The sequence below is a fragment of the Lygodium microphyllum genome, unplaced genomic scaffold, assembly GCF_053477565.2.
Source record: "Lygodium microphyllum isolate KBCC unplaced genomic scaffold, Lygodium_microphyllum_v1.1.10 scaffold_237, whole genome shotgun sequence".
NCBI classification, from domain to species: Eukaryota; Viridiplantae; Streptophyta; class Polypodiopsida; order Schizaeales; family Lygodiaceae; genus Lygodium; species Lygodium microphyllum.
The window spans coordinates 38205-51222 of NW_028229720.1; the positions used below are offsets into that span (position 1 = coordinate 38205).

The 13018-nt window shown below is 42.0% G+C and overlaps 1 protein-coding gene across 1 annotated transcript; it reads right to left on the reverse strand.

Moving 5' to 3' along the window:
* Positions 1 to 2295: 2295 nt before the first annotated feature.
* Positions 2296 to 7574, reverse strand: LOC148008235 (pentatricopeptide repeat-containing protein At3g09040, mitochondrial-like). The gene is made up of 2 exons (XM_087674370.1): positions 7027 to 7574; positions 2296 to 6927 (listed from the first exon to the last, which is right to left on the reverse strand). The coding sequence occupies exon 2, from the start codon at positions 6297 to 6299 to the stop codon at positions 3933 to 3935; it is 2367 nt and encodes a 788-aa protein (XP_087530496.1). The 5' UTR covers positions 6300 to 6927; positions 7027 to 7574; the 3' UTR covers positions 2296 to 3932.
* Between the last annotated feature and the right edge of the window lie 5444 nt (positions 7575 to 13018).

Genomic DNA, 13018 nt, shown 5'->3' on the forward strand with positions numbered 1-13018 from the left:
CACCTGGGACCTTCTTCACCATACAGGAGGGGGGGTGTCTGGCTCTTGACTGGGCTTGACTGGGGGCAGCAGGATGAGGAGATCATCGTCCTCGCATGGAGGAGGATCCGAGTGATTGGCCTATAGGGAAAGACATGCGATTGTACCCCTTTGTCTTCTGGGAGGAGTTCAGGGAATGGTGCCTCTGGATCTGGGAGGGCAAGCCACTTGATGAGCTAGAGTGGGATCCAGGGGAGTGGCTATGGCTGGCTACTACTGTCCCTAAGAAGCCACCGAGACTCCTAGAGTATACTACTAGGATTGGCAGACACATACTGATGCAGGAGGATATGGTTTGGGCGTCGTCGCGTAGCAGGCACTGGGCGGAGCATGGCATCACGGAGCCTTTCCGACTGACCTTCTAGCGCCGCCTATGGGATAGCTGGAGACCGAGGGTATCATACTTCTTATGGCTGGTGGCACACGAAGGCTTGGCGGTGGGAAGTTGGCTTGCCCAAATACAGGAGGGTGTTTATAAGTGCTGCACACAGCAGCCTTTGGAATTCCCAAAACAGTGCCTTTGGTCGTGCGAGGTGGTGGGACCAGTGTGGAGAGAAGCATGCTGCATCCTACGCCGCATGGCTCCCAACCTTGGATGCATCTCTTGGGGAGCTTTTTGTTGGCAAGCAATCAACCAAGGCCGTTACCTTCTATATGAGGCCGGGATACAGGACACAATATTCTTGATCGAGATAGGGTCATGCGCAGTAGTCGATTTGAAGACTCTACCCATCCGCCAGGTACTAGAGCCCACAGCAAATCGCTCTGAAGTATGGGAGATCACAGGGAGTCTTACTGGATGGCATATTTGGAAGGCGCTGTGTCAGGAGGTTTTTGGCGGAGAGAGACTTTTAGTACATGCAACCTTAGCAAAGCTCTAGACCTCCATCATCCACTTCCTCCGCGGACGATGGGATCAGGTACTGGGCGAGTCCAGGGCTCGTCAGGAGCTCTGCTATCATTTCATACGTACTTGGGGCGGCCAAGACTTGTTTTTCGAGATGCAGGCAGGCAGCCCCAAATAGCGTTACACCTCCCCTCTATGGCTTCTTGCCCCCATCCCCCCTAGACCGCCATGAGAGGCTTGTACATTTGATATATTTGCAACTCTACATCAGCTCTAGTTAGTCTGTTGAGCATGAGCACTTCCTTGTATTCAAAGATTTTGTTCCTGAAGTAATATAATTAACCCTCTTTATTTGCAAAAAAATACTTAGTCATATTGGCTTCTTACAACACTTTTGGGCTGAGACAGTTACTATTATCGTGCATCTTATTAATAGATCCCCATATATTGCTCTTGGTAGTATAGTTGCATAGGAGGTATAGTCTAGTAAACCTCTCTCATATGTACACTTACGAGCCTTTATATGTGAGGCTTTGTATCATATTCTCAAAGACAAGCGCAATGAGTAGAATCCAAAATTCGTCAAATGCATCTTTCTTGGTTATGGTAATATAGGTGAGATGGCCTATCGCCTTTGAAATCCCATAATCCGATCTTCCATGCAAAGATAAAGCACATTACAGTGCATTATCACTTTATTAGAGATATGATAGAGGACAAGTCCATTGAGCATATCAAGATCCCTACATATACAAATCTTGCAAATCCCTATTGTACTCTTATGTACATGTAATACTTTTCTCCTTTTATTTTACTTCTTACTAAGACACATTCACCTTTAAGTGGGAGGTGGTTAAGAATTAAAGACTGCATGTGCCTAATCGCTTACATTTACTTGTATACAATGCCCACATACCTATATACTGCATGTGATAGATGCCCATCACTGTCACCTTATTATTTATTCTCTTAGTGACAATAGAATAAAAAAGGCAAGTCACACTTTGTGACAGTTGGAGTTCCCACACACCAATCTCTCTTTCTGCTTAGACCTCTATAGCTCTTACTCTCTTTTTGCTTCTGCTCGTGCTTCCACCTCCACACCACTTTCCAGTGGCCACAAGGTGAGATAGATAGAGCTTATGCAAAAGTTTGACTTCAAGATTTACTATAGAAAGGATGTAACTAATATGGTTACCGATGCTCCTAGTTGAATTCCTAAAGTTGATGCCTTATCCTTTCCAAAAATCTCTACTAATATCTATATTTCTCTCAAGGGATATTGCCAAAACAATCTTTGCTTTGGTAAGCTCTAGCAACTAGTTCAAGAGAGATCTAGTAGCCCAAGAAGCTTTGGTGGTTCAGACGCCCAAAAGCTGGTTACTGAGAGAAAAATACTCTATTCGTAATAGATTACTTTTTAAACAAGGCAAAGTGTGTGTACCCACTGATCAAGATATCCGCAATAAAAGTTTATTCGAGTGTCATGATACCTGGAGTGCTAGACAGCTTGGCTCACACCAAACTTTGGCCTCGGTTATTGCTGGCTACTTTTATTGGTTGCATATTAAGACTGGTTGAATATTATGTTCAGGAGTCCCCACAATGTTGCCCAGCCTCTCACTACTGCTAATGATCAGATCAGCTGCCATCATCTTTAGACAAATATATTGCTTTGTTTACCAATTCCAGTCCCGAAGACAGCTGCATTCTGCTGTACTAGCCTGCTGCCCTTCCATTTTCAGCATTGGTCTGATTTGCATTTGCATCTACAACAAGGTAGTTTTGTGTTTTCAGCATTTTTCTTCATCCACCTCTGCTCCAACTAGTGGTTACTACACTCTGGATCCGCTGCTGTGTTCTAGTGTTCTAGCCTGCTGCCCTTCCATTTCTAGTATTGGCCTGATTTACATTTGCTCTACAGCAAGTCTTTTTGTGTTTTTAGCACTTTTCTTCATCAGACTCTGCTCCAACTAGTGGTTACTACACTCCGGATCCATCTACGGTGGACTCTGTTTTAAAGCTGTAATCATAATCATCATTCATTACAACCTACAGTTGGATACACTAAGTTTCAAGAGTGCTGCCCGTTCAAGTAAGGCCAGCAAATATGTTGCTAAGTGACTCTCTACATAATAGGAGTTGGACTTTCATGGTAGTTTCTATCAATGAATTTTAAGACCGCTAAAAAGAAAGTCTTCAAACCATTCAAGTAACCTGGCACTCAGAATATCAATGAATTTTTAGACCACTAAAAAGAAACTCTTCAAACCATTCAAGTAACCTGGCACTCAGAATATCAAGTACCTAAGAGATAAACTTTAAGCCATTTTCAAGAACTTGTCACCAACAAACTGATTTCATGATAGAACTGGATTCCTGAGATGGAAGTATATTTGGTGAGTCAGTTCACCATGTATTTGCAGCCACTTGGCTGATTTGTAGTCTTTGAAAGTAACACTAGGAGATTATGCTGTCTTTGCAAAAGGAGATAGGAACCTCCAGATTTCAGCCACAGCTACCATTTGGGCCGTTTCCCCTTCTAAAAAACAGCTCAAACCTGTAATGTATATCAGGAGTGTTGTTCATACAAGAAGGCCAGTAAACGTGTTTGTACAAACCACAAGATATAATTGAAGCTGAACATTCTTGGCTAGTTCCTATAGACAACTAACAAGACTGCCAAAGTTTGTTTTATGCATCAAAAGTGTAATGGCCAAAACACTAATGCAGCACAAATTTGTAGATACCCCTTCAAAACATGAAAGGGAAAGCTGCACTCTGATTACCAGTCATTCACAAATACATAAAAGCAAGCACTTTGCATCTCTGACAACAATTTCGTGCATCTTTCTTACTGCATGTGCTGTGGCAACGTGGCAATCACCATAGATCTGCATACATTCACAGGCTCAAGAGTGTACCAATGAGATATGGGCAAAAGCCAGCATGTCATTATCCCATTCGAGCAAAGATCAGTAATTTGTCCGTTCATGCTAATATCCCTAATATAAAAATGCATTTATGCTGCCATTCACATCACCAACTAAATCCAGGCTTCATTTTTCACTCTGAGGACTTCGACCTTTTCTGCATCGACTTGCATGCCTGCTGCTGTATAAATATGACTCATCCAGGCATAAGCTGAAGCATCCTTTTTGTCTAGCTCTACTGCATTTTGAAAGGCCAGTGACCCAAGCTTCACATTTCCAAATTTTCGGCATGCCCCCAACAGAGCCATCCAGACTGAATGATCAGAAGATGGCATCTTCTTGATCACTGCTACCGCCTTGTCAAAATGGCCTGCACGACCATACAGATCAACCATACAATTGAGGTGCTTTATATTTGGTGTGATTCCATACTTCTTGCTCATATTGGTAAACTGCGTCTGGCCCTCATTCACCAGACCTGTGTGACTGCATGCATTAAGTACAGAGGTAATGGTAACCGCATTTGGAAAAAAACCCTCATGCTGCATCCGCTTGAAACAGTTTAGTGCTTCTTTTGCATGTCCATGTTGTGCATACCCTGCAATTAGTGCAGACCAAGAGATTACATTCCTATCAAGCAGATCCTCAAGGACTTGATGTGCTTTGTCTAAAGCACCACATTTAGCATACATATCCACCAAAGCATTGCCAAGCATGATATCTTTTCCCAGCAAACCCCGTCTTAAAATCTCATCATGAATTTGTTTCCCTTTATCGGTTGCTCCCATGATTCCACAGGCTTTCAAGATGCAGATGAAGGTGACTGCATTTGGATAATGGCCCTCACGTTGCATCCGTTCAAAACAATAAAATGCTTCCTCGCCCTGCCCATGCTGAGCATATCCTGCAATTAGAGCAGTCCAAGTCACCACATCCCGATTAGGAAGTTCATCCAGCACCTCCTCTGCTTTCACAAACTCACCAGATTTAGCATACATGTCCACTAGGGCATTTCCAAGCACATTCTCTGTTCCCAACAGTCCCTGTCCTACAATTGCACAATGAATTTGTTTCCCTTTGTCAGTTGCTCCCAAGCTGCCACAAGCTTTCAAGATGCAAATGAAAGTGACTGCATTTGGACAAAGGCCCTCATTCTGCATCTGTTTGAAAGAGCCCAATGCTTTCTCACCACACCCATGTTGAGCATATCCAGCAATAAGTGCAGTCCAAGTCACAACATTTCGTTCAGGAAGCTCACACAGCACTTCCTGTGCTTTAACAACTTCACCACATTTGGCATACATATCCACCACAGCATTTCCAACTGCAATATCTGTTCCCAGCAAACCCTGTCTTAAAATCTCATCATGAATTTGTTTTCCCTTCTGAGTTGCTCCCATACTGCCACAAGCTTTCAAGATGCATACAAATGTGACTGAATCTGGAGAAAGGCCCTCATGGCGCATACGTTCAAAGCAGTCCAGTGCTTCCTCAGCATGTCCATGTTGGGCATACCCTGCAATTAGCGCAGTCCAAGTCTTTACATCTCGGACAGCAAGCTCATCCAGCACTTCCTGTGCTTTGGCAAGCTCGCCACATTTGACATACATGTCCACCAAAGCATTGCCAAGTGCAATATCTCTCCCTAGCAACCCCTTTTCTACAATCTTGTCATGGATTTGTTTGCCTTTGTCAGTTGCTCCCACACTGGCACAGGCTTTCAAGATGCAGATAAAGGTGACTGCATTTGGATGAATGCCCTCATGCTGCATCTGTTCTAGACAGTTAAATGCTTCCTCACAACACTCATGTTGAGCATATCCTGCAAGCAGTGCGTTCCACGTCACTACATTCCGATCAGGAAGCTCATCCAGCACTTGTTGTGCTTTAGCAAGCATGCCACATTTGGCATACATATCCACCAAAGCAGTGCCAAGTACAACATCTGTACCCAGCAACCCTTGGCCAATAATTTCATCATGAATTTCTTTGCCCTTGTCAGCTGCTCCCACTATGCCACAAGCTTTCAAGATGCTGATGAAGGTGACTAAATTTGGACGAAGGCCCTCACGTTGCATAAATTCAAAGCAGGTGAATGCTTTCTCCCCACAACCATGTTGAGCATAACCTGCAATCAATGCAGTCCAAGTCGCCACATCTCGTTTAGGAAGCTCGCCCAGCAGTTGTTCTGCTTTGACAAACTCGCTGCATTTGACATACATACTGACTAAAGCATTCCCTATATAAGTATTCTTTCCTAGTAATCCACATTTCAGTACATCGGCATGTATCTTAGTGCCTTTATGCAAATCCTTCTGCTTGCCACAAGCCTTCAGCAAGGCCACGATGGCCTTTTCATCTCCCACATTGAGCTTTTCATCCTGTATTTCTGTTAATGTCACCAGGCATTTCCTCACAAGCTCTTCACGAATCCAACGTGGATCATAGAAGCCGTCAATCCACTTGGATGCCTTAAGCATTTGTGTTTACAGTCTGGAGATCTCTCTTATCTCAGCCATCAAAATAAGATAACCCTTGCTACTCTGCTCCATCACTTCTTGGAGAAAGTTCTGGTGCTTGCAGGTACCAGGCATTTCCTCAATTCACACAATCCACGTGGATCGATGCCTTCATCGTTTGCGTGTACAAGCGTTCTTAACTCAGCCATCAAAATCAGATAGCCCTTGCTGCTCTGAATCGTTCATCACTTGTTGGAGGGAATTCTGGTGCTTGCAGGTACCAGGCATTCCCTCACAAGCTCTTCACTACCTTAACACGGTGGATCGATGAAGCCATCGATCCACACGGATGCCTTCATCATTTGCATTTGTAGTCCGGAGAGCTTTCTTGTCTCAACCACCAAAATCAGATAGCCCTTCCTGCCCTGGTTCGTCCATCGCTTGGTGAGGGAGTTCTGGTGCCCGCGGGTATTTTCGAGGCAGGTGTAGTGGATTTTTATTTTTCTCAAGTTTGCACTTCAATCGTTACCGACTGTCAAATTGGAGTCCTTATAACGAAAAGGATAGGCGTTGGCCCCACCAGCCCTAGCTGTACTTCACGCGGCTCTACAGCATTTGCGAACCTCCCGGGGGCCGCCTTGCTCCCTTCCTGAACATACAACACCACCAGATCTCCAAGGCAAAATTATCAGACGAAAAGATTTTACCATATTGAGGAATAATAGCTATATACAGACTGGGAACTTACAGGCAAGATGCCTAAGAGCCATGCCACGCCCAGGTCTCGGGACCTAGGTGTGGTTGCAGTGGTTGTATGCGGGGTCACGATGGCTTGACTTCATGCCCAAAATATTAAGACTTGGAAGTTGGCACGGTCGTCCAAGCCGCTCCAAAAATGAAGCAACATGGGGTGTCTGGGCAACTCGACCACCACGTGGAGATTGAGCCCCACTCTTTTGCCGGTAGCAACGGTCCCTTTTAGAAAGGGACACCTAGATGTCGAGGCTCTCTTCCTGCCCCCGCGCCCCCCCCCCCTCCCTGGTTTCAAGCTTGTCTATTGTAGAGAGAGCAAGAGAGAGAGAGGCAGAGACAGAGAGACAAAGAGAGTGAGAAACAACCCGGTGGAGAGGAGCAGCACACTATGCTTCGCGACACGACCCTGCCAAATAAGATGCCTGCTTCGTAGCGGATCATGCTGCTGGAAGTTCTGCCTCTTTGCCCTATTACGCCCTGTTTTGCCACTAATCATTACTCTCTAAGTATGCCGTTCTAAGACCGGTTTTTCCCCTATGTTTGTTGTCAACAAGAGGTTTCTCCTCCTTCCCATTTTTCGATCCAATTAATTCTCATAACTCAAAGAAACATTAATTCCAAGATTTAACGTCCTTTTCGTATCAAGGCCCTCGCTTCCCCAAGGTCTCAAACATGGTTTCCCCCCTCACCCACAACCCCACAAAACCTCGCACAATTTAACACCCAGCCATGGCCAGATTCAACGCACAATACATCTATTCTGAAATTCTGCAAAAACTGGTCTTACATCTTGGTTTATGATTAAAATGTCCTCCTTGTCGTGGGTCTTGGGTCTCATCAAATATAGTGATAAATGCATTACTATTGTCCATTGTTTGCTACACGAAATTTATCGTTTGTTTGCCTTCTAGAAACTGCAAAGGTATCACAACATTGAAACGCATTGACTATGTCTTGTGGTGCATTCAAACCATTAAGATAAATGCCAATGCTTGTTACTATTTTTCATTTGCATATTATTTTAAATGTCCCCAACCTATCACAACACGTTTTATCACTCCTCATGTTCAAAAACAAGTGCAACACGTGTGCTCATGGGACAAACAACATGTGTTTCTGGCTCGTGCTTCTTTCTACGTCTCACATGCATGTGATGGTGTGATGCATTTTTTGCAACTCTGAATTTTAGTTGTTCTTATTTCCTAAACATGTTCCTAAATGGAACATTCCCCCGTATGCATATTGCTAGTTTGTAAATGTCTTGCTTACAATGGATCATTATTTGTTTTCAATTGCTAATAACCACTGTGTCATATATTCACATGCATTACTCATGAATCATATGCTACCTAGAGTTATATTCTTATTTGCATTATGGTTATCAAATTAGCTTCCTAATTGCTTGCATCGGCCACATGTAACACACAAGGCTTTGGGTTCTCCTATTATTGGGAAATGACTAAAACGTTTACTTTGCATTACACGCATGAGTTTCTTGAAGATAGTTTGTGCTCTTAATCATGTTACACCACATTGTTGCCTATCAGCTATGATGCTATTAGGAGATGGTTTGTGGTTATTGTCAACATTGAAAAGACAACTTGTTGGTAGTTCTACAATTCCATAGAATCATTGTCTTGGCACTCGACAATGGAACCTGTCAAAGATATTGCTCTCGCCTATAACATTTGTGATGTGCATGCCATTATGGTCCTAAAAATGATGCCTTTTTTCCACCTAAACATTGCCCATGTATGTGCTTCTAGTTATTAGGTGTGTTGTTCCATTCATTGCTAGCATGTCACATTATCAAATAGAAGGGTTTTGTTACCTCTAAGAAGGTTAAGTTTTCAATCATCTTTTACATCATCCATTGCATACACTTAAGTGAGGTGTTGGCATTAATGACATGGTGTGCAAATTGGATGCTGGATATGTACGTAGTGAGTGTCAGAAGGTCCCCAAGAACAAAGAACTCTACATAAACTTCATAAAAGCAAGAAAAGAGTTTTCATAACATGAAGCAAAGAGACCAATTGGGTACAATCTCCCCCCATGCCTTATGTGAGCGCTTCACAAGGTATGTATTTATAGATTTATTAATCACCAAGCTCAAAATATAGCCCAATTTACAATTACCATGCTTTTGGCTTCTGTGTTTGCTTTGGTCCAAATAAAGAATAAAGCAATTGGGCATCCCAAAAATCGGGCTATGCCCAAATACAATGCCCAATAAGGAAATATCTAAACCGAGTGCCTATGCTCATACAAAATAATAATTGTTTGTCGAGTGCTTCAATAAATAAGCTCGCCTAAATAAATATTAGCCCCATGCCTTTAATGATTTGCCTTTTAGTGTTATTGAATGTTGCAGCATCTTTGGTAAAATGATGTGCCAACTTCGTCAGTGGAAAATGTGTTCACAATGGGTACCTAAATGTGGCATATTTTTGGGTGTCTTGACATTTGCAAGTATCTAAATGGCAAGGGACATTCAATTACAGTGTATTGGTATCATGTTGTTCAATATGTCTTGCAAATAAACACAAAGGGTGACCCAATGGATTCATTGTTGCATGTTATTTGTTCTGCGCATCATACTGATATGTTTGCTTGTTATTTCTATTTTTTATAGGTAAGCAAATATGTTATGCAACTTTGGTACTAAGTAGTATAAGGTTAATGTGCAATCATCTTTCACTATTTGTTCTTAGATCCATTTAGCATCATCACAAAATGTCCTTATGTCTCCCACTCACATTTTCTTCTAGGTCCCCAAATGGCGTGAGACCCTCGAACACTACATTGCTATGTCCTCCCATGCAAGTGGAAGAATTGGACCAAATTTTCAAAAGTGGATCTATAGACATTGTCCCTCTAACTCAAGATCCCGATATGAGGCTTTTAGAGAGTTTGAAAGGACCATCCTGAACTATCCATCATATAGGTCTCCTCTTCTATCCCCTTTTTCTACCTCCCCTACAAGTCAAACAACCACATTTCACCCACCATTGACATTGCAAAGAAACCCCAACACTCATTTCACTAGTGCCTTTGTAGATGTATTGCCATCTTCTACCCCTTTTGTGCACCCAACACGTCCATTGCTCATTCGACCTAGGCCAATTCAATTTTCAGCCTCCTTTCAAGCAACAAATCTAAGAAGATCCCATGCCATTCCATATAGTATTATTGGTAGTATTGCTACAGATTTTCCTTCATACGTCCCCCCCATCATGTGGGTGCCTTTACCAACACATCCACAAATGATAGTGCATCACCCAACACATACACCCCCATTTTCCTAGCCCATCTCCACCCTTGGCGAATCCTCGTTCCACCACTATAGCAATAGCAACAACATCTCTGTTGCTTGTCGCTACACCAAATGCAAGTAACACAACTACCTCTACACCACTTGAAACAAGCAATGAGGAGAACAACACACAATCTTTCTTTGCCTCAAGGTTCAATTGGGATTTTAGACACACATGCTGCTTGATTCAATGCAAACATGCATTTGACGATGCACGTGCACTTGATTGTTTAAGGCAGAAAGTAAAAACCAGAAATGAGCAATGGGAGGACATTGCACACAACTGTGCTAAGGAAGGTCTCATGGTCAGGTAGGAGTAGGCCTAGATAAAGTGGGCCCACCTTTGGCAAGCATACCAACAAATCTTAGATTGAGAATCACATCCCCAACATGAAGAATAGCTATTGGATGATGACATTGGAAGAAGGGAAGAAGGAAAACTTTCGCTACCTTAGTTTTGAGTGCCAATTGTACTTGTTCATGGAGTGGGAGTTTGGACATGAGAGAGTTGTGGGTCCTTCAGTAGATGTAATTGACTCATGTGGTCCTCCAAGTGCTAAATGTTCATTCATGCGCATCACAGATATAATTATATGGTGCACAGATCGGACGCAGTATGCTCACATGGTGAATCCCGGAAGGTCCCCAAGAACAATGAACTCTACCTTTTTGCACAAAAAACCATGTAAAAGCATGCACGACAAGAGGCAAGAGACAAATTGGGTTCAATCTCCCCCATGCCTTGTGTGAGCGCTTCACAAAGCATGTATTTTATGTATATTTCAATCTTCATGCTCAATAATAGCCCAATTTACAAAAATATGACAAGCTTTTAGCTTTTGAGTTTGCTTTCTACAAAAATAGGAAAATAAAGCTAATGGACGGTGCCCATAGAGTCTGGCATGCCCAATCTCAATGTCCAAATAGAAATAACATATCCGGGCGCATAGGCGCATACAAAATAATAATCAATAATCAATGTCTCAATAGACATAACAAAATATAGGCGTGGCACCTATCAAAATATAATCCAAAGGTCGAATACTCGCTAGACTCCAATGCTTTCCTCCGCCACTGCTGCTATCTCTACACATCAACTGAAGCATTCACAATCGTTAGTAAAATAATACAATTAAACCGACAAAAGTGAATACCTAGCAGTCTTCAGCTACATAAATAAATCAACTGGTTAGAAATAAATCCTAACTTTAATTTTTATTACGAGTGTGCACTCTAAACTCATAAACGTTTATTAATTTAATATGCATTTTGCGGAATCACCCGCTATGGAATCACCCATGTACACACTAAATTAATGAAACGCCCGAAAAGGACAGGCGTCCCCATCAACTTCTCGCACAAAGAATCCTCTTTGTGTATGAGCCCCGGTCATCTAAGTTTACGGAATCCACCGTAAAACCTCATGGAATCCACCGTGGAATATGCCTCCTGGCATCATACCCCCGGGGTGGGATAGCAATTGACCTCAATTGCTATTAGCTCAATGTGGAGCTAACAGAGTGGGAAAAGCATTTAAGTCTCTAGCGTGCATCCATTGTGCTTCCTCTACAGGATGGTTCTTGAATTTTACTAGATATCTAGAATACCTTCGGCCAGTTCTAGTGGTCATGTAGTCAGTGTCTATGATGGCTTCTGGTTCAAGTATTTCAGTCTCTACTTCTAGTAAAGGTGGATTTTCATAAACAGGGTGGATAGGTAATTGGCCTCTAAATGGTCTCAATAAACTAATGTGAAATGTATTGTGAATTTTCCAATGAGATGGCAATTCTAACTTGAATGCATTATCGTTAATCTTATGAATAATTCTAAATGGTCCATAGAATCTAGGAGCTAATTTGACAACTGGATGTCTATCTACACTTTGCAGTCTACGCTTTTCTATTCTAAGCCAAACATAATCCTCAACTTTGAAATTCATGGCTTGTCTTTTCTTGTTGGCTTGTTTGGTATATGATTGTTGGGCTTTAGCAATCATATCCTTAACCTCATCAAAAATACTGTTATGCATAGTAGCAATATCATCAGCACTCTGAATTCTATTAGACAAAGATGCAACAGGTGTAGATAATCTATATCCATAAATGACTTCAAAAGGTGCTTTCTTTGTAGATGTGTGCGGTGTATTGTTGTATGCAAACTGTAATAAATGTAAATGAGTATCCCATGTCTGAGGTTTAGAGATAGTATATGCACGTAAAAGATCTAAAATGGTGCTATTTGTGGCTTCTGTTTGTCCATTTGTTTCTGGATGAAATGCAGATGAGAAATCAATCTTTGTGCCTAGATTTGCAAACAGTGTAATCCAAAAATTGTTACAAAATCTAGAATCACGATCTGAAATAATCACTTTTGGCAATCCATGGTTAGTAAAAACAGTTTTCAAAAATAACTGTGCTGCTGTTAAATTTTTCTTACATGCAATGAAATGTGCTTGCTTACTAAATCTATCTACAATTGTCCAAATCATGTCATGGTTAGATTTAGTATTTGGTAAACCAGTAATGAAATCCATAGAAATATGTTCCCAAGGTTTAGATGGAATAGACAAAGGCATTAATAATCCATACTGTTTACCATGATGTCTCTTTATTTTTTGACAAATCAAACATTCAGAAACGAAATTAGATACATCTGCATCCATATGCGACCA

Excerpts from the sequence above, each read along its gene's own strand:
- LOC148008235 (XM_087674370.1), bottom strand. The coding sequence starts at position 6,299 with ATGCTTAAGGCATCCAAGTGGATTGACGGCTTCTATGATCCACGTTGG.